Source organism: Anguilla anguilla, chromosome 1, assembly GCF_013347855.1.
Source record: "Anguilla anguilla isolate fAngAng1 chromosome 1, fAngAng1.pri, whole genome shotgun sequence".
Lineage (NCBI taxonomy): Eukaryota > Metazoa > Chordata > Actinopteri > Anguilliformes > Anguillidae > Anguilla > Anguilla anguilla.
Window position 1 is genome coordinate 72,795,095 of NC_049201.1, and position 22,500 is coordinate 72,817,594.

Genomic DNA, 22,500 nt, shown 5'->3' on the forward strand with positions numbered 1-22,500 from the left:
CTCTGCGATGCGGTGGAGAGTAGAGAGAGACGAGGGGGAGCTGGGAGGAAGGAGGGAATGGTGTTATCCTCATCTGCAGGTGTCAGTTAAAATTAGTTGTTCGTTGAGTGTATTTGCATATTCAACAATAAAAGGGAAGTTGCTTACTTGCATGCGTGTGTGTGCGAGAGAGAGAGAGACAGACCTCTAACTGCACAGAAATTGGCCTATTTGTGCATGATGAGGCAGTGTGTTTATGCATCATCTTGTTTCTCTTTATTTCCCATGATCCTCTATGGCAAAGAGACAATGTCCTGTAGCAGGGTACCTATCTGAGCGGTAGGTGTCAGGTTTAAGAGGGTTTGCATATTGATGTCTTGTCTACCGCTATTGAAGACTAATTTTTTGCATAGAAGCAGAACCAGCATTTGTGGGCTTCACAGTGAACAAAAAGGGTGGCCATCTTGTGGGAGCCAAGCCAAGACACTGAGTTATGTCTCCTGAGTTATGTTTGTCTTTGTGTGCCTCGTTACTTTTTTTCTATGACCTCTCTCTCTCTCTCTCTCTCTCTCTCTCTCTCTCTATTGCGATCTTCCACACTAACCTCCTGTCTTTCTCACCAATTCCTTTTCTCCTCCTTGCTATCAGCTGCTTGCTCATTCTGTAAATTAGAGCTGTCTCTAGCAGCAAAGAGTGAGAATCTATGCTCATAATCTTTGCTGTTTCAAAACCCATACTCGCATCCAGTGAAAGATTTTTTCATCGTAGTGTTGGTCTCATTTTTTTGGCCTTGCCCTAGCTTACTGTCAATAACTGCCATTGCTTTCTGAGTACACCATAGGAACAGAAAAATACAATAAAAAAAATATATAAATACAATTATATGCGCAATGCATGGGGTGACTCATGACATCCCTAGGATGCACAAGGTGAAATGGGAAGTTTAAGGGGTAACATAATTTTGACTGTCAGAATGGTTTCTGAAGTCTTGCTCTCCCTCCCTGACACAACAATCAATAGCTGTACAAATGGACAATATAAAGGTGTAATTAACAACAGCCAGAAAGTAGACAGTATTGTAAAGTGGCAAAGGAACAGATTGGTTGTGTATATTCTTCTAGTATCTTTCGCTCAGATAATAGAAATTTGTTTTATTTCTATATAGACAAAAATATACATTTGGCAGGTTTAGGACGTGCACATTGACTATTTGGACGCTAAATAGAACCAGGAAAATATGTGAAAAAGTCTGAGATGTTAACAGGTGTCTGAGGCATTACACAAGGGGGGGAGGGAGGTTTTGGACAGAGATCAGAGAACGGTGGATGGAGGGGGTGGTAGCCAGAAATAGCAGCGATGTAACAATCGCAATGAGAGGAGGGGAAATACCTTGATTACCACCATCGGTAACACTGAGTCCTCCACCGCACGCTGGTTCACTGTTGTATTGCCTCCATCAGGACATAGCAAGGGGCACAAAACAGGACCGTGCCACTCAAAGTATTCAAAGTGTCATTTCAGTGGGGCACAAGGACACCTTGTTTGATGCAAATTCAGAGAGAAGAAAATCTTTAAAAAAAATTTTTTAAAAAGTTAAAATTCTTACAGATGAGAATTTCAAAGTGAAATTTTAAGGGGCTGAATCAATTCGAGATTCGAATTCTGTTAGGATACCAAACAGACGTTACATACACTCTGCGTTGGTCGGTGGTCGGTTGGACAGTGAGCGGTTGAAACTTCTCCGTCTGGTCGTGAGAGATATAGGCTACTAGTACAGGTGCCCGGCTGAATAATGCACATCAATGTGGAAAACACACCGGTGAGTCAGACACGATAGATCACCTTTCGAACACTTCGGTCTTCGCGTTTTTTCCGTTACTGAATTCAATCCGCTCACGTCTGGTGAGCGTTTTGATGGACGGGTAGGCTTATTTAAAAATCTGTTTACTAGGTTTTTACCGTTTGTAAAAAAAATAAAAAAAATTAGATTTCAAGTAAACGTGCATTAATTAATTTTGGTAGTCTTTGCGTAAATGAATAACATTTGGACCCAATGTGTTGATGGGTGATAAGAAGTTGCAACGAACGGCAGAAATGAGTCAGAGCACGCAGTGTCGGCTGATGCTGACAGCACCTGACCGCTTCCAAACCTCATTAGATCTTTACCAAAAAAAAAGGCGGTTAATAAATAATTTGCTTTTTAATTACTCTTTCAATTGAACTGAAGTTATACCCTAGGCCATACAATGTAGGTTTCGGAGTCGTATAATAGTCCATTTTTGTTGCATTATATAGTTACGTTTATTTGATTGTGGATATGCACTTTATTTCCCAGTGTTTTATGTTGTAAACTGTAGGTTGTAATGTAGCCTCATGCTAATTTAAATAATCACAATAATCAAGCTAAAATAATTCGATCTTAAACTGAACAATAAACCATGAAGTAAATCTGCATGTGTGTTGCCAATATATATTATTTTTAAAATAAACTTTAAATTTCCCTTGTATTTAATAATTTAGTAGGATACACATTTGTATAACAATGCTTAATTTCTGCACAATAAACTGTTATGAAATAAAATATGTGAATGTCGAAGCAGGGTTTAAAAACCCTGAGACCTTTAATTTAGCTTTTATAATGACTGGACAACAAAAATGTTTAAATTACATTAATGTAATGTTATGATTATAGTCATGGTGATAAGCATAATTTATAATAATATTAATAAGTTAATGGTACTAATTATTATTATTATTATTATTATTATTATTATTATTATTATTATTATTATATCAGTACTAATTCTGATATAATAATAATAATAATAATAATAATAATAATAATAAAACAAGGCCCTATTATTATTATTATTATTATTATTTCATGATGACTTAAAGTATTTTATCGTTGAACTTTTAATTTATGGCAGCAGAATGTAAAATAATAGAAATGCATATGCTGTAGTTAACAGCTAAGGTACGCCATCATAAATGATCAAGAATTACAATGCACTTTGAAAGCAAGCCTAGGACACTTTGATATCACATCAAATAATAATGCGGCCCATAATTATATTTATTTTGTATTAACTGGAAACAGTTGGGTAGATTATTTTGTATCTAATACGATAATATATATATCTAATGTTTTAAATAAACATTGTTTTTGTGTGTAGTGGTTTATGGGGTATAGTTTCTTCGAGTGTGTTGTCAGTGCTCGGCGAAGCGTTGCTTACAGGTGTGGCCAAACAAGTTTTCTAAATTCCCATTAACACTAGAAAAATGAGAGGGCACGTCGCGCTGGCAGGAGTTTACGCGTCGAGACGGTGAACCAGGACAAACGGGGACGTTTTACCGAGATTGTGCTCGGCCGTTTATGGGTCTGGGCCTGTGCCATCACACGTTCGCACGATGACGGCTTTGGCACCTGAAATATCGCTGCCCAGTAGAACAAGACTGTTTGGCACCGGAACAAGCTAAAATATAAGCCATTTTAGCTCGTTCAGACTTCACAGTTTGGTGACACTGTGGAAATGGGGGGTAGTGGGGCAGTAGGAAATAGTTCATCACCGAGCTTTTGTGTGGTTACAGAATGGTTACAGTTGTGTGTGTGTGTGCGTGTATTTGTGGGTATGTGTGTGTGTGTTCCTGCATGGGTGCCTGTAGCCGCTTTTCCACCGCATGCTACCGGCTCATCTCGACTCGACTCTACTCGCCTTTTGTGGTTTTCCATCGGGCAAAAGTTGTGGATAGCACCTGGTACCCGGTACTTTTTTGGTATCACCTCCGTCGAGGTTCCAAGCGGGCTGAGGCGATACCAAAAGGTGACGTGAAAACATTGCAGACCACTGATTGGTCAGAGCGACGCGTTTCATGCGGCGTCGCTAATGACGACCAGCTACATTGACAGTGGAAAACGAAGTACCTGGTACCAAAAGCGAGTCGAGTCGAGTTGAGCCGGTACCATGCGGTGGAAAAGTGGCTTATGTGTATGCATGTGCACAACATCCCGGTCTAGTCAGTTAAAATTGAGTGTTTGGCGCTAAGTGTGTGTATGTGCATTGGGGGACACACGGACGGAGTGTAGCACAGTGGGTAAGGAACTGGGCTTGTAACCAAAAGGTCGCAGGTTCGATTCCCGGGTAGGACACTGCCGTTGTACCCTTGAGCAAAGTACTTAACCTGCATTGCTTCTGTATATATCCAGCTGTATAAATGGATACAATGTAAAATGCTATGTAAAAGTTGTGTAAGTAGCTCTGGATAAGAGCGTCTGCTAAATGCCTGTAATGTAATGTAATGTAATAATTGTTAAGAAGGCCCTACACACATATCCTGGGTGCTTCTTCAGGAACAATGAAGGAGGAATACAATATTTAGCTTAGTTAGAGAGACTTTCAGCGTACTTCACGCAATAATGCTCAGTTAATATCGCAGAGCAGGCACTACGGACATCTACAGTGAAATGCGAACAACGGCGTCAAATAATGATATGACAAGCACTATGGTACACATATTATAATAAACGGCATTGTGTTTCTAGTCAGTGCTACATGTCCAGTACGCGGTGGATGTGGAGTTTTCAGCTTTCAGGACTCGCCAGGCATTCTGGGATGCTGGCTGTCCACCGGAGGGACAGAAGTGGCAGACAGTGTGCGCTGCGAGCTGGGAGAAACCAGCGATGGAGTGTGAGGGGTTGGAGGAGAGGAAGAGCGGGGAACAGAAGAGAGAAAAGGAGAACAAGAGAGAGAGAGAGAGAGAGAGAGAGACGGAAGAGATCTGGGGGTGTTTTTCACTTCATGTGAAGTCAGGAAGTGAAAGGTGAAATGCTCAGGGCCCTTGGAGACGTGCTGAGCAGCGTGCTGGGCGGTGAGGATGATTGTGAGGATGAGGATGATGAAATCTCTCGCGCGGGCGGACGAGAGCGTCGTCGGTTGAAGCTACGTTTTGAGAACGAGCCCCTAAAAAGGAAAGATTCGGCCGTGCCCACCATTCATGCAGTCGCTCTCTCTGTTCTCGCTCGTCCGTGTCCGTGCTGAGGTTGGAAAGTTTTTTTTTTTTTTTTCTCGCCACCATTTTGAGGGTTTTCTCCCCACTGGGAGTTTTTACCTCATGTTCTTGCTATTTGGGGGGGGTTCAGGCCTGGTGTTTGCTCTTCTTGCTTTGCCAATCTGTAATGTGTCTTTGTGACAGTTCTCTGTAGCACTATTCAAATAAAATGAAATTGAATTGAAGCGGATTTAATTGAATTGAACTGAATGGACTTGAAGGTGTGGTCCTGCGCTTAGGTGTTCTCCCACTCGCATTAATGCCTTCTCCCTTTTTTCTTCTTTTTCTCCCCTCCTGCAGATATCAGGATGTCAAAGCCAGTAGAGGTTGAGAAGCCAGGGGCAGACTCTCCAATGGAGAGCACAGGTATGGACTGTGTGTTTGTGTGTGTGTGTGTGTGTGTGTGTGTTTTCCTGTGTGTGCTTGTGTGTGTGTGGGTGATCGTACCTGAATATAGATCATTCTCTCCGTCTGCATGTCGGTGTGCTGTTTCACATCGCCATCGCCATCATGCCATCTTCCCCTCTCACAGTTTCCATTCTTTGGTGTGTGACAGGCGGAGAGAGAGAGAGGCCCTCGACTAATTTGAGTGACACCTCGCCCACGAGAGATTGCGATCGTTGCTGATGCTCTCGCGCGTCCTATTCAGCTATTTTTCTCTGGGCGCTCGTCAGCCTTTTTCCGACCGTTCCAGCGCCCCTTCCAGAAAGGGCTGCGTAGGTTCGAATCTGTTTCCGCGCTCAAGGAATACGTTATCTGGCGTGTCACGTTCTGGAAGGCGCACGTGCGCACGTTCAAATGACTTTGCGGGTGGCGGTTCGTAGATTTTCGCGATACGCGGCGCGTTCGGCGTGCCCACACGGTTTTTTGTATCCCACGATTCAGTCCTTTGCGGGAAAGGTGTGTCCGCCTTCTCGCGAAGCCGCGGTCGACAGATCGCTATCGGCCTGCCGATTGGCCGCGGCTCGCAGCTCGACGACGCCTCGGGACGCGCGTCGGTTCTTGCATGCCCGTTCTCACTCGTTGGCTGTCGACATGCGTTCGCTTGCGTTGCTCCTTCACTGTGTTCAGTGCGACGCGCCAGTGACACGGTTTCATTTGTCACCTGCGCTCTCAGAAATAGAGGTGCAGCGGAGGCACGTTTCCGTTCTTTGAGTGACAAATGTCCCGAGTGTACTGTGAAAGTACAGTAATGCTCTTTTTAGGCAAATTTGCGCACCTTTTTTTCCATTTTACTTATCGTTAAGACGGAGAGCAATACCGAAGCACTAAATTCCTACTGAAGTTGAAACACCTTTTACAACCAAGCTGAAACTTGCCCCTAATTATCGAGGAACTGTGATGAATTTTTAATGAAAGCAACTGGAATGGTGTAGAGAATACGATTTCGCCCTCTTTTCACCCCCGTGCTTCCACCGCCGCGCTCTCCTGTCGTTCACAATGCTCCTTAACGCATATTACCGAACCACAGCGCCATCCTCTGGGTCGTCGCACCTCTGCAGCGCAAAGAGAGAGTTCCGGTGGCAAACGGGCGGGCGGTCGCAGCCAATCGCAGCGCTGCGCTTTCAGTCGCCGCGGTGATGGAGGCGTGTAGCAGATCTTAATGGGATTACAGGCTCCAAAAATCCAATTGGTGAAAATCCAGGGCCCGAATCCTGAGGGTTGTTGAAGTGCAAAATGGCTACCGTAGCGCAAAGCTGCAAAATGCCTGCCCCCCTCCCCGCAAACACCCCCCCCGCCCCACCCCCCCACCCCTCCACCGCTCCAACCACCCGCCCCCAACCCGCCCCCGCTCTGTTTCCTGGCTTCCATCGTGTGCCAGCCGGTCTGCTTGTCTGAGCTCACAGAGCGCTGGTCTGCTTCAGTCACCCCTTCCACTCACCGGGGGCGTGCTCCTGGGAGGGGGCGGCGCCCCCCCCTGTCCCGGCCTATCGGGATGGAGCTCTCAGAGGGCGGGATTGCGCGGCTCAGTCCCGCCACGCCCGCTGTACCCGGCCCTGCTGCCCTCTGCTCCTTTCTCTCAGCCTGACTGCCATTATGGACAATACAACCCCTCTCTCACTCGCTCACTCGCTCACTCTCTCTCTCTCTCTCTCTCTCGCTTTTTTCACAGACTCAGAGAGAAATGGTCCCGAGTCCAACCATCAGGTTAGTATCTTAATGAAAACACTTGTATGAATTATTGACAAAATTGTTGTATGCGTGCAAGGAGGAGGGTGGCGATATAATGGGAATCATGATCACGGTGATACCGGATTAATATCCATAATAAAAATATGTATATAGTCCCCCCAATAGGGCTCAGTCAGAGCTCTGGCCAACTTTCATTCAAGCTTACTGTTCAGCCTTCACCTTCCTCAGTGTATTTCACCTCTTTCATTCTCACCTGCTAATGAGGTATTTTGTTAATGATGAAAGGAACCCTCAACTGTTTTGTGGGAAGAGAGACTGGAGGGGTATAACATCAGCAGCCGGGCAATTAGAACAGAGAGGCCAACAACGGCTGTGAACAGAAAGCTGTAAGAAGTCTGTACAGACAGTGAGGCTGACAACTTTTTCACGCACAGGCTTTCTTTAATAATCACCTAATTGTTTTGCTGCCTAGAATGAGACCAGAGAACTGTTAGGGGAAAAAAATCTGAAATGCTGGTTACACGGTCTTCAAGGTTTAGTAGTTACCGTCTATTTAAGTGGCCGTCTTTCTTAAATTACTGTACCATCCAAACTAATCCACTCACCCTTGCTGCTGTCAGGACGCAATGCCAAATTCTGTTTGGCAGCAGAACTGATTCCTTACCTTTTACTGATGTCTTATTTTTACTGCATTATTATGAAAGTAATATCCAATGACGTAACAGCTTTTTAATAACTGCTTACCCAAGCATTCATTAAGTGGGATGGTCTGCCTTGCTTGCAAACAAATCACTTTACCCTGGCAAATGGCTAGGGCAGGACATTTATGGAACTTTTATATGACATTACAACTTCAGGCCAACCCCTTTCCTGTTTCTTGGATTCTTATCCTTTAAGAGCTTAACCTTTAGGCGTCCTTACCAAATCCTCGAAAATTTGACTGAATTCAGCTATGGTTATTAGATTTTTTTGGGTGACTTGTGTTTTTATATAAAAATGTTTGGTGGTTTTGATTGAGTTTAGGCCTTTAGGCTGGCAAGAACATGCTTCCACATACCCTGAGCATGACAGGCATGGATGTAGCAATGGGTACTGTATAGTTACGCTGACAGCTATATGGAAAGTTAATGATAAATCTCCCACACACATGCTTGCCCTTGGCAGCCCTGCTAATAGTCAGTCTGTACAATAACAGGAAGCAGTGTCGATGTTCCCCTGAATTTTCTGGGCAGTGACTGTGCGAGCTTCGAGCTGGGAGCGTCCGTCTGATAGGATGTTTCTGGTCCCTGTTTTGCAGGCTCAGCCAATGAAAATCAGTCCCTTCTCCCTCTCGCCCACTCTCAGCAGCGCCAAGGTGAGTGTGTGCGCTGTGCGCGGCGAAGGCGCGCGCGTCTGCACGTTACCGTTTGAATTTGAATCTGAGGTCAGTGTGAAGTCCCTGCAGATAGTATGAGAAAATGGTTCTCGTGCCAGTATCACATCATGCGTGTTTGCCCGTGCGCGTGAATTTGGGTCAATGAGGACAGAAATCTTCAGAGAGAGAGAGGGAGAGGGAGAGAGACAGAGTGGGAGAAAGAGAGAGAGGGAGAGCGAGAGAGAGAGAGAGAGAGAGAGTGTTTGTGTGTGGGTTCACGCAGGCGCGTACCAGAAATATGCAACAGTCCTGGCAGGAGCTACGTCCTAATTTGCATACAGACTGACTAATATGCAAATCAGAGCTTTTTTTTTCCACCTCCACTCTTACCAGTTTGGACACGCCCAGCTCTGTGGTCCCGACAGTGAAAGTTAAGCGAAGGGAAGGGAAGGGAGTTCTTTAGCGTTTCCCCCGTCACCTCTGGACGCACAGACGCGCGGGCGCACGGGGAGAGCCGAGGGAGCCGAGATGGAGGCGAGTTTCGTTTAGATTCGGGAGATGACACTGAGCTCCGGAACGGGCCGGACAGGGACGAGGGTAGGCACGGGCGGGGACCTTCTGGGCAGCACCATGGCGACGGCGCTCGATTGTTTTAACGTCCTGGAGACCGAGATGGGCAAGACCGGCCACTCGCCGCACCCTCTGGATCTCACCATGGTAAAAAAAACAAAAACAAAAACAAACAAAACAAACAAGCAAACAAACACTGCTATCGTATTTCAGCAAAAAAAGCTATGTGATTTGTTATATTTATTTTACTTTGGTAAAAAAAAAAAAAAAAAAGTATAGCTCTGTGCTTCTGGCGAGAAATAAGGGCAGGTTACGGCAGGCGTGTTGGTGCAGTGAGATCTGCCGGGGCGTGATCGATTGCTGGTTGTTCTTCGTTGACATCACAGAGACACGGGCAGGTTCGAGTCGAGGAACATTTCCAGTGTTGTTCGTGGAGCTTCGCGTTTGCTGGTCGTTCCTTCTCTCCCCTTTCTTGTCCTACGGCGGTGGCTTATTTGATTTTGAACGGTACATTTTAGCCTGTGTATTAGCACGTTTTAATACTGTATGGATGGTGTGCAAAACTCACTCTGGTGTGTGGGATGTTCTAAATGCTTTGGATGCAGACATATACAAAATTGCTTTAAATTGTATTGCGCTTACTTAGCAGATGCTCTGATCCATATTGACTTACAATGCAAGATAACAAAAACGGGAGCTAACACTGCTATCCTACTACCAAAATAAATAAACAAATTGCGGATACATATAGTACTACGCGCATGCCAAGCCATAAAAGACTTTTAAAATGCCATAGTAATATGAATTAATTACTTACGATAAGAGTGTCAGGGGTGGGGATGGGGGGGGAACCACGATGCAGTCAGAAGCGGTGGGTTTTCAGTCTGCATCGGAAGACTATCGGTGAATCTGCTGTATTCTATGAATCTGTTGTATTCTATGGTACTGAAACCAGAGGATATATCAGAGACACCATAGAAACCATAGTGTTGTTCGGGATGAAAAACGGCACGCTGGGACATGTCTGTGCCCCAGGCTCTCCAGTGGTTTGGTGTGGTGCATGCTCACAGGGGTCCGGCGGTTTGGTGTGGTACAGGCCCACGGTGGCTGACCCCTGTCTCGCTCTCTCCGTGTTCCCCTCAGGGTAAGATGGACGAGTGTGCGGAGATGTCCCCGGCTCCTGCGCCCGCTCCGGCCCCCACCCCCACACAGACGCCCCTCCCGCACACACAGCTCATGCTGACTGGCAGTCAGTTGGCTGGGGTAACTATCTATCTAACTATCTATCTATCTATCTATCCATCTATGTCTATCTATCTATCTGTCTATGTCTGTCTATCTATCTATCTATCTATCTATGTATCTATCCATTTATGTCTATCTATCTATCTATCTATCTATCTATCTATCTATCCATCCATCTATGTCTATCTATCTATCTATCTATCTATCTATCCATCTATGTCTATCTGTCTATCTATCTATCTATCTATGTCTGTCTATCTTGCCTGTCTGTCTGTCTGTCTTTCTTTCTTTCTTTCTTTCTTTCTATCTGTCTATCTATCTGTTTGCCTGTCTGTTTTTTTGTCTGCCTACCAGTCTGTCTATCTGTCTGTCTGTCTGGTTGTCTGACTGTCTGTCTGTATATCTATCTATCTGTCTCGTTCTGTCTCCCTCGATTTCCCTCTCGCTTTCTGTCTCTTCTGTTTCTCCACACCAAATTTTGTCACTAAATTACTGTATACCATTAATTGTTTTCCTAGAAAATAGAATGCTAATTATAACATGCTTTTCAATGTAAAATTAGAAATGTTTTTTTTTAAATTGTTATAGCCATGTATTAAACATACAATTCAGAACTGCATAAATAATTCAAAAAGGGAAAATAGAGAGCAAAATAGTCACAGGTGCAGAAGGAGCTACTTATCCCTGTATGGATTACTAGAAGATTCAACCCTGCTTCTCTGTCACCTGACGGTTACTGATGTCCACCATTATTCTCAAACAAAATTTTTTCATTGTTTGAAATATCTTTTGGTTGAAATATTTTTAGTTTGTGGGATATAGTGATGATATAGTTATGTTCCTGTGATTTTTGATGGGTCACAAATACATCCATGAATGTATTTTTCCTGCATATAAATTAAAATTTGTCATCTGGACCTATTTAAACTCTAACTAGAAAATTCTGTCTTTGGGTGGGGTAAAAAAAAAAAAAAAAACTATTGTGAATTATTGCACTATTGTATTCTCCACAACTGTCTGTAACCTCACTGCCCAGCTGTAAAAATGCGCAATAACGTGCAGCCCTAGTTGGGTGAATATGACGATCGCCTGGAGACAATGTGCACCATCTTGACCTCCTTCAGTCCCACACCGCTTGGTGTGAGCGAGCATTCGTGCATATGTGTTCCACTTGGTTAAATCCAGCCTCTCTATCACAAACCATACATTTCATAGCTAAAGCAACAGTAGGTTTTTTTTTTAATGTGGCCCAGCAACTAATTAAGATAGCTGGATGAAATGGAGAGAATTATTTCGGCCATAATAGAAAACGTATAATCATTATGCGCAGTGTATGCTATTTGTTCATTTCATTCGTTGGTAGCCTCACACTGGAGTAAGCCCCTGCCCTGAGAACGTAGCCATTTGTCCAGACTGAATTATCTCTGTATTTTTTTTTTTTTCCACTTCAATGGATATTCTATTGTGTTTACTGTTTGAATGGTTATGTTTCATATCTGCTTTCCACTGGTGACCTTTCCACTGCCAAAGTCCCACAGTGCTTTATTATAGCAACGCTAGCCTGTGGCCTCGACGACACACAAGAGCTGTTTTAAAAGAGACCAGACGGACAGTTAGCTAGCTTCCTTCGCTCACCTCACCCTTGCTTACAGTTTACTGTCACCCTGCTGCTTGGCTGTAATTTTCTGTCTTCTCTGTCCCCTTCTTTTCCTTTCTCTGCTGCCCTCCCTTTACTCCCTCTCTCCTCTCCTCTGTCCATACCTCTCTTCCTCCTCCCCTCCTTTCTCAGTTGACTGCGCTCCTGCCTGCGCAGCAGCAGTTGCTACTGCAGCAGGCTCAGGCTCAGCTTCTGGCCGCGGCCGTCCAGCAGTCAAACGCAGCCCACGCAGCCCACGCAGCCCACGCAGCTCAAGCAGCTCAAGCAGCTCAAGCAGCCCACGCAGCTCAAGCGGTGGCGGCAGCCAATCAGCAGCAGCAGCAGCAACAGCAGCAGCAGCAGCAACAACAACAGCAACAGCAGCAGCAGCAGCAACCGCAGCAGCAGCAGCAGCAGCAGCAGCAAAGTCAGCAGCCAGCGCAGTCACAGGCACACAGCACACAGGAACAAACCGGTGCCCAAGCCCCGCCCCCTCCGCCCCAGCTCACCCTCTCTCAGCCAATTCAGCTCACCGCCCAGGTATGGCCAGCCAATCAGAGCCACACTGCACTCAAAGTGTTTTTGATGCGAGATAGAGGCCTGTTTTTGCTCTGGCTTAAGCTCATGCTGAATTAAGGCTGGTTCAACCTCAACCCGAAGGGGGAGAGATTTAATTTTAGAAAACAATTCAAAGCTAATGCATGAGCGCGTTTAGAGCGAATGTTAAATGAATGTTCACAGAGTCAATCCTCTAGCTGGTGCTTGGATACCAGTCAAATAGTCTCATGTCCTTCAGTCTGAATTTAACCCAAAACTGCCAGTCTAATTTTTGACAAACAACATGATACACCCTGGCCTGTTCCTCTGTGATTCAGCTCTAGACAACCTCAAGCCAATAGTTATCTGATTGTACCGGGAAAGTAACTAGGCTTGTTCTAGTTGCTGTCAACCAATCGTGTGCTCTCTTTTTGTTGTGGGGCGTGGCCTCAAATGTCAGCGCTTGGTCAGCCATTTCACTTTGAAGTTCTTTCAATATTCTACACTGATAACCACCAAAAAACGAACACGAGCCTTCGTTCTAAGTGAGTCCCGAGGTGCCACTGGATTCAGTGGAAAGAATAACGTGAGACTGCTTTGAATTAGCCATAAAAACGCTGAAAATGTTCGGCTGAAATTTATGAGTTTGTGTTTCATTTTTACCTTCAGGCAAAGATGATGTTATTGGCATGCCAATTTCAACCTCGGTTTGAGCTGGAAGAAAAAGCGAACTCCCTGCTCATGGAATTGTTAAACACACATCAATAAAAAATTTTAACCACCTACCCCACCCCCCCCCCCCCCATGACCCTGCCTCCCACCCCCTCTCTCTCCCTCTCACCCCCCTCTCTTTCTCTCCCCCCCCTCCCTCTCCCCCCTCTCCTCCTCTCTCTCACTCTCCCCCCTCCCTCCCTCTCTCACCCACTCTCCCTCTTTCCCTCCCTCTTTCTTTCACCCCCTCTCTCCCTCTCTCTCTCTCACTCTCCCCCTCTCCCTTTCACCCCCTCTCTCCCTCTCTCTCTCTCACTCTCCCCCTCCCTCTTTCTCTCCCTGTCTCAGGACATTCAGCAGCTGTTGCAGCTGCAGCAGCTGGTCCTGGTGCCGGGGCACCCCCTGCAGTCGCCTGCGCAGTTCCTCCTGCCGCAGGCGCAGCAAGGGCAGCAAGGTGAGGTCCTCGCTCCCCCGGGGACACGCCCACCCTACCACTTACCTGCACAGCAGAGCGGCAGAGCAGCCGGCAGTAGCGCTCTGCATCATCACACCCTTCTCCTATCCGCTCCCCACAGCACACACACACACCATAATCTCATTCTGCACCTCCATCACACACACGCCTCACATTCTGATTCATCCTGCCCTCCCTCTCTCCGATAACACAACCTGCGAACTGATTGCATTATTTGCTTTAAGACATTACAAGTAATGGTTTTACTGTTTCAGCCTGTAGCGATACTGGCACTGGAACAAAAATTTTATTTGCTTTGGATGTTTTTTTTTTCTTCTTTTTTTTTTCTTTTCTGCTCTACGCTCTACACCTATATCCGTGAAAGTATAGTATGATAATATAAATAAACATTTAAAGGCCCAGAGGATGACAATATGTGATTTAGACTGCCGGCATTAATGAGCCTGAAACACCAGGCCGTCCTGTCTGAGTAACCTGCGCGTTCGTTCCCTCCTTTACCAGGTCTGCTATCGACACCAAATTTAATTCCGCTACCTCAGCAAAACCAAGGGGGCCTCCTGTCCGCTCCACCCAGACTGGGGCTCCAAGCACAGGTACAGGTACACGCTGCATGGGCTGTAAACTGTTATAAGTATACGTAGAAGCTGCATAGGTTATAAACTGTTATAACTTATAAATATATGTACATGCTGCATAGGCCATAAACTGTTATAACTTATAAATATATGTACACGCTGCATAGGCCATAAACTGTTATAACTTATAAATATATGTACACGCTGTATAGGTTATTAACTATTATAAGTATACATACAAGCTCCTAGGTCATAAACTATTATACGTTATAAATACACATATAAGCCGCATAGGTTATAAACTTATAGGTATACATACAAGCTCATAGGTCATAAACTATTATTCGTTATGAATATATGTACAAGCTGCATAGGTCATGATTATGAGTTATACATATATGTTGTAGCTGCATAAGTTATAAACAGTTGCAAGAACATGTACAGGCAACATAAGCTGTAATCAGTTGTAAGTTAAAAGCACAGCTACAAGCTGTATAAGTTATAATCTGTTATAAGCACAAGTACAAACTGTATAAGTTATAACCTCTAATAGATAATGACCACAGACATAGCCTGCATAAACATGCACTGAATGCTGTCTCGCCGTTGCAGAGGGACAAGGGTGTGGACGGCGGCGTGAGCTCGGGGACCTCTGTGGCCTCTCACCCCGAGGAGCCCAGCGACCTGGAGGAGCTGGAGCAGTTTGCCCGCACCTTCAAGCAGAGGAGGATCAAGCTGGGCTTCACACAGGTACTCCCCCCCCGCTGCTGTTTCCACTCACCACCACCAGGGGGGTCACCGTTTGAGGAGGCACGCCGTTGGGGTGGAGGCAGTGAGCTGGGAGCTCATGGATTCAGAGCTCAGCCATGTGGGAAATACAACTAACCGTCTACATCCTTCTTCGTTATTCATTCTACTTCACATATTAATCTGTAGTTGATTCGTGGGTGTTGCTTCATGTGTATAATTGCACAATATTACCTGGCAGTGCAACTGTTATTTTTCCTGTTTTTCCCCCCATATTTTCCTGTCTCTCCTTAAATGTATGCCTATATATATGTGTGTGTGTGTGTGTGTGTGTGCGTGTGTGTGTGTGCGCGCGTATGTGTGTGTGTGTGTGTGTGTGTGTAATAGAGCTCATGTGGTGTTCTGTCTGCCTCAGGGTGACGTCGGGCTGGCGATGGGGAAGCTGTACGGTAACGACTTCAGCCAGACCACCATCTCCCGCTTCGAGGCCCTCAACCTGAGCTTCAAGAACATGTGCAAGCTGAAGCCCCTGCTGGAGAAGTGGCTGAACGACGCGGGTGAGCGCGGGCGGGAGCTATGGCGACCGATGGGGGGGGGGGGGGGGAAACAGTGGGGAATGCTTACAGGGGTGATATTGTAAGGGAAAATGGGGGGCGGGGGGGGGCGGGGGCGGGGGGGAAGTGTTAACAGTAGGGGAGGAGGTTGAAGGCAGGGACGCTGTGTATGACATCATCACGCAATTCTCACACTGTAAGACCTAAGAGAAAAAAGCAGCAGAGCACCTCACAGAGTGGAAATAAGCTCAGGAAAGGGACCTCATTGGAGAACAAGGGTCTGTGGAATTGGATTGGCCAAATTACGACACACATAAGTGCTGTTTTAATGAAGAGCCTGAAGCAATATTGTAGTGAAAACCACTGCAGTCCACAAGACTGCTCTGCAGTAGGAACATACTGTTGCCCTCCATCACTCTGTGCGATTATGGCGCTAACCCTGCGCTCCCCCCCCCCCCTTGCCTCCCCCCGACAGAGACCATGTCCATCGACAGCACGTTGCCCAGCCCCAGCTCCCTGTCCTCCCCCTCCCTGGGCTTCGAGGGGCTGCCGGGCCGCCGCAGGAAGAAACGCACCAGCATCGAGACCAACGTGCGGGTGGCCCTCGAGCGCAGCTTCATCGCGGTGAGAGTCGCTACGCCGCGCCGCGCTGCGCTATGCCGAGCCGAGCCGAGCCGAGCCGCGCCTCGCGCTCACACGGCGGCGTCTCAGAGCGCTGCGCTGGGATCAGCTCATCCTCCTGCCCGACGACGGACGAGGCACGGATACGGACCGGGGGAAAGCGGTCCCAGATCAGCGCTCGGCCTGGAATTCACGCCTGTGCCGTATTTCAGTGTGAAATCTAAAACTCTGTCAGAATCAATTTTACTGCAACTCCGGTTTCTGTTTCCAGTTCTGTAAATTTTAATAATCTTGTGGCTGCTTCGCTGCTTGCGCCTGGTTGCTCTGCATCCAGTTCTTGGCGTCTCATTATTCAGATGTGCAAGCATGCATATTTTTGATTGCGTTTTTATGGGTGCTTCCTAGTGCAAAATTGTGAATTCATTCCTTTTTTCTATTTTTTGATAATTAGGACTATTCATTAAGGGTCATTAAGGTGTTGATATGTGCAACCGCAACAGAGTGACAATACAAGTGAACTGGGGCTGTTTCCTTAGTAAACACAGCCCTGGGGCTCACTCTGTACTGTGTGTGGGCCTACTGGCCAGAACCTCTGGTGTCTGTCACTCCAGCCGATCAGCGTTACACGCGTGGTCTGCAAGCACCACACTTTGTCTGGTATACCGGCACATGCATCCTCCACCGGGTCAGCCTTCACAGGAGCTCCTGGCGCTACGCGGCTTGCTGGCAGCAGACTGCGCCCTCTTCAGCTTTTCACGCTGCGCTAGCCTTGGGCTAAAAGGGGCATTCCGGAACGTTCAGAGCCCCAAACCCAAAAGGAGCCGTTAGCCTGGGGCTAAGCTTTTATTTTTAAAAAAAGAACAGTGGTAGAGCACCCGTTGTAGAGTGGGATTGTCTAAACCCTGCCCCTGGACTAGAGGAGGGTAAACACAGGCTTTGTTGCCACTAGCCCCTGGAAAAAAAAGAGATATTACGGAGGATAGTGGGAAACGCAGTGATTGTGGAGCCATGTTTTCAACAGGAGCTGCTTTTTGACTCCAAGGGAAACTTCATCTGTCCAATCAGAAACAACCATCACTTTATTTAAATATTCAAATGTCAGTCACGTGCATTTTAAGAGTTTCTAACAGTCTGGAAAACATGACAGACAGTTGGAACGAATATCTGTAATAAACATGTTGACTACAGGGAGTTGTCTACAGCCAGACAGAGAGAGAGATGCTGTATAAGGGGAAATTTTCCCCCTAACAGAACATATCACAGTTATTTACAATAATATAGCCAAGGCTGTCATCATTTTCTCCGCATTTGTTAAAAACAGGCAGTGAACTGAAAACTTAAAGGGATAGCTCAGTTCTCTTTCTTGGATTTAAAAAAATGCATATTATTTCAGTTTTTGTTTATTTTTGAACTGTTTTGGAAGCTAGCCCAGTTCCAAGCATAGCCCTGGGCTAAGGCTAAGGCAGTATGGTTTGAAAACCCTATTATGTTCACTCTGTTCTGCCTGTGGACATGGTGACTGAGACTTCCCATTCCAATCAGTACCAATCAGTGTTAACGTGGAGACCAGCTGTGTCTATGTGTCACAGTCTCTGGTGTTCCAATCCATTCATCAACTGGTTCAACTTTTACAGGCACAGTTCTGTGCTCTTCATTTCTGATGCACAGCAAACAGTGAATTGACTCAGGATCACACAGACTATTTTCAATGCTGTTGCTAATGCACCATGTATATTAGCTGTAATCCTGCGTTGGTGCACCACCAAACTATATTTGCTGTTATCCTCTGCAGTGATCCTTTTACGTTAATTGACCATGATTGTAATATCGAGTGTGAGCTACCTACTGCAATTTCACTGATAATGAAGATTAATGATTGTGCAGTTCCCTGTAGATTTGGCTCCCATATCCTCCTCCAAAGGATCCTAATTAATTAAGTTGTTAATTAGAACATTGAATCATGAGGTGTGCAGTCTGCCAAAATAGAATCGAATGGTGTTCAGCATGATTTCTGTTGATTAGGGCCTTGAAGAATTGTACTGTCAAATAAATTATGCCAATAATGATATTAATGCTTAGACTGAAATAACAATCTAAGTCTGAAGTGATGGTGATGACATTATCACAGTGATGATGTCAGCACTAGTGATGGTGATGATGGCATTAGTATCAGCGATGCTGTCAGCACTATAGCGATGGTGATGACGGCATCCTCGTTTGTGATGGTGTCAGCACGGGTGATGACGTGACTGTCGTTCCTCCAGAACCAGAAGCCTACCTCAGAGGAGATCCTGCTGATCGCGGAGCAGTTGAATATGGAGAAGGAGGTGATCCGGGTCTGGTTCTGCAACCGGCGCCAGAAAGAGAAACGCATCAACCCTGCCAGCGCCACCCCCCCTTTGCCCAGTCAGCCCCCCCCTGCGACGCACAAACCCCCCTGCTACAGCCCGCACATGGTATGGCTCGCACTCACCCCACCCCCCCCACCCCCACCCCCACCCCCCCAAACACTCCCTCAGCGCCCAACCACTAGCCTGACCACTCAACATCACCCCTGCGTGTGTTCTCAAGATGAGAGCTCACCAAATGTTCACACCTCCACATCCCACCCCCCCTACTGCTGCCCGGTCATGGTATCACCCATCCTGCATGGCTTTACGTCCACCAACCGAGGCCCCTCTTCCTTCCCCTCCATCCTCTGCACTTGGTACCGTCCTCCTGCAACATAACAGCGTGTCACAGTCTTTTTGTCGGCCGACCTGGAAGTCTCTTCCGTCGTGGTTCCCGTGAATTTTGAAGCTGTGAATTATGAAGCTGTGTTTTTTAAAAAAAAAAACAGTAAATTGCTAACAAGTTGCTATGTTGAAACTACAGCAGTAGTTGATTGCAGGCGGGCTAGTATGAAACTGGAGTGGTGGTTGGCGGAATGTGACCGTTGTTTTAGTTGCAATATAGCAAATTGTTGGCGGCTTACTGTCAAAAGCGCGCAACAGCTTCGAAATTCACGGCTGAGATATTGATGAGCGTAACTAATATGGCAGAACACAGTTTGAAACTCTGCAAAGCTTATGTTAACCACAAACCACCTCATCTTCGGCACAAATCGAAATCGAAATCCCACAGCATGCGAGCTTACTGGACGCGCACGCTGTCTCACTCTCTCTCCTCTTTTGTCCCCACCTACCTCTCTCTCTCTCTCTCTCTCTCCTTCTCTGCCCCCCTCCCCCCCGTCCAGATGTCCAGTCAGGGACTGTCCCAGGCCGTCACCAGCCTCAGCACAACAGGTAGGGGGCGCTCTACTCTCTCTCTCTCTCTCTCTCTCTCTGCAAGTCTCTCTCCTGGCCTACTGATATTTCAGTATTGTAAATGAGCATTTCATTTTATAGCTGAATCATTTGTGAGTACTAAGCCAGTGATTCAGTCCCCTGCTGGTGAAAAAAGGTCAAAGAAATTAAGGTCCATGTGCTCCATTAAGATGCAGGCAGGTGAAGGACTTGATATTCTGGTTGGTTAGATGAGCTTTTTTTCGTGTTCTTATTAGAGTAGACTCTGGGATGATTGTCCAAATGTAACAAACAACGACTGCACAATATAGTCCTGTGCTGTATCAGTGTGTGCCTACAAACCCCATTGAAAAATACAAATTATATTACTAGGATTATATCACTAGGATCTTTGTGTAGTCAGTAATGAAATCAACCTCAGTTACTTTATTCAGATTACTTTATTTATCTCTATGAAAAGGCATTACTGGTTAGCTAAAATGAGTTAGCTCTAGCTAACTGTAGTTCAGCGTTACTCCTAACAGCAAAAAATGTAGTGTTTGTTGGTAGGTTTGCTGGGACACTGTGGACACTTATTACAGTGTGGACCAAAATGTAATTAAATTTGGCTTTGCCGGGCTGTATGTCCACAATTCATCACTGCACAGTGCATTCTACAGGACCTGTCGCTAGGCTCTCAAGATTATAAATTTCGCAAGCAAGCTAATGATTTCTACTGGCTTTTAAAAGTGGCTTTCACTCCTAGAACAAGACAGTACACTAAATGATTTCATATATATATATATATCAATCATGGCAAAAATGCATTTGCAAAAACCCATAATTCACCCTAGGCCCAGATGAAGATTCAAAAATGAAGACTCTCTTGAATGAATAAATATGCAGTAGAATTCTCAAGATCAAATATTTTTATGTTTTTTATATTCTTATTAATTTTCTCAGAGTACCAGCTCTGGTTATTATTGCCAGCTGATACCGTTGTAGGTTGGCATCTAACTTAACTGAAGCGTGACAAGTCTGCAAAAAAAAAAAAAGGCATAGCCTTCGCCGCTAAGCTTGTGAGTAGTTTTTAATGTGAGACATTCATTTATAGACGCAAGGTCTAGTAACGAAATGCTTTATTGGTTCTTAGGATGTCGAGCTGTCATTTCTAGACAACTGTATGCAAAATTAAAATTTTTGGCCGCAGTTCTGATGGAACTTTTTGCCGAGAGACGAAGCGATTTAATACAGCATTCGCCGTCACCGTTTTTCACCGCGATAATGTGCCTGGTGCGTCGAGCAGCCGCCGCGATTCGGGCTATTAAAAGCAATAAACGGCGGGAGGATGAGTAAAATGGAGGCAGTGTTGAGATTTGCGGTCTGGCGGATAGAGGGGACAGGATGTCTGATCTCGTAGAGGTGCACAGAGCAGCGTAGCCCACCACCGCTGCACATTTGAATTTCACTTCTGTATGAAACTGACGTGGGGGGTCTCCCTGGGGCGTTCTGCTGAACGGTTACGTATAGTTTCACTTTGTGAAATCATACGTAACTGAGAACCGGTTTTAAGTGCATAACTCCAGCCGCATTTCAGTATTTGGAGTTTGTGTAACTCTCTTTACTGTGTCTCTTTTTTGTGTGTGCTCATTTTAGTGATATTATTTATGCAGTTGACCTTATGTGTTTATTAGTTTATTTAAAAACATTATCAGTTTTGCAGCTGTACCCATTCCTAAAAGACTCTTTACTGTACTGGTTTAGATGTTCCTGTCAATTCCTCAGTTCTACAATAAACATGACAACTATTGCCTGTTCATCTACACAGGCTTTATTCATGTATGAAGTATTGTTCCGTTAGTTTCTTTTTCAGAGGAGAGAGTCTGTGCACAATATATTCTTATTGATTTTTACTACTTCTGATGAAGAAAAAATTGTCCATAGCAGAGGAAGACTTGAAGTTAATAGGGTGATTGTCAGTTACTCTCTTCTTAAACACTCTCTCATTTAATCAGTTAACCTCTTCCTCTTTGTCTCTCTCTCTCCCCCTCAGTGACCACAATGTCGTCAGTTTGTCCTCTGACCCCCAGCGGTCCTGCCACCCTCAGCTCCGCCCCTTCCCCAGTGACCCCGCCTCCTCGCAGCACAGCTAGCCCCGCCCCCCCCCAGCCACAGCACACTGGGCCTCAACACAGGGTGAGCGCTCGGTGCTTCCCGCCGTCCCGCCGTCCCGTCGCCCCCCCCCTCTCCCCTCAGCACAGGCACCTGAACACCCTCACAGCACGCACACTAGCACAGCGCTCACACCAACGCAGCCGACACCAACACGGCGCTCACCAACACGACGCAGCTCATGCCGACGCGGCTCACACGTTAACACAGTGCGCGCTAACGCACCGCACACCGGCGGCTCACTCGCAGAGTGGCGGCCGCCTCGGGTTCACCTGCAGTTTGTGGCGGTCGACCCCTGAGCCCCGCCCCCCTCCCCCTCCCCCCCCCCCAGAGCGCCGCTCTGTCCCCCTAACACTGTGTGTGGTTTCTTGTGTTCACAGCTTGTGGCGTGTGGGTAAAAAGAACGGTGACGTGTCTAACTACATCACCGATTTCGCTGCAAACTTGAGGTGAATACGACAGAGGGTGCTGAGTGTGCTCGCTCACACACACACACACACACACACGCGCGCGCACGCAGGCACGCTGATGTGCAAGGCCTACGAAGCCAAACACACACGCAGACACACGGGCACAACTCACTGCGCACACTCACACATCCATTTACACAAAACTAACTGAGAAGTAGGCAGACGGGTCAACATACTACTGCCCAGTGCACATGTACACACACGCATATGCACACTCCTCAAACCCAAACAGCATAGAGACGCAACCACGAACAATGCAGAAATGCGAAATAAAACTGTGTGTCCGTCTTCTCGGTTAAACTGCTTTACGCGTCTGTCCAGTCTCGTTTGGTTGTGAAACTCAGACTCTCAAAATGGCGCTAAAAATATGAGTTTGCATGATCATGTGACCAGCATGCCTAGGAAGCCG

The 22,500-nt window shown here is 46.2% G+C and overlaps 1 protein-coding gene across 1 annotated transcript in view; it reads left to right on the forward strand.

The window, feature by feature from the left end:
• pou2f2a (POU class 2 homeobox 2a) overlaps positions 1-22,500 on the forward strand; it is a 65,534-nt gene that overhangs the window by 39,590 nt on the left and 3,444 nt on the right. The window contains 15 exon segments of the mRNA XM_035385234.1: positions 5,329-5,394; positions 7,142-7,176; positions 8,459-8,515; positions 10,229-10,348; positions 12,120-12,506; positions 13,563-13,668; positions 14,191-14,282; positions 14,877-15,014; positions 15,427-15,568; positions 16,041-16,189; positions 18,451-18,642; positions 19,422-19,470; positions 21,503-21,609; positions 21,611-21,645; positions 22,002-22,070. Of these exon segments, the coding sequence (XP_035241125.1) occupies positions 5,329-5,394; positions 7,142-7,176; positions 8,459-8,515; positions 10,229-10,348; positions 12,120-12,506; positions 13,563-13,668; positions 14,191-14,282; positions 14,877-15,014; positions 15,427-15,568; positions 16,041-16,189; positions 18,451-18,642; positions 19,422-19,470; positions 21,503-21,609; positions 21,611-21,645; positions 22,002-22,070 (1,744 nt within the window).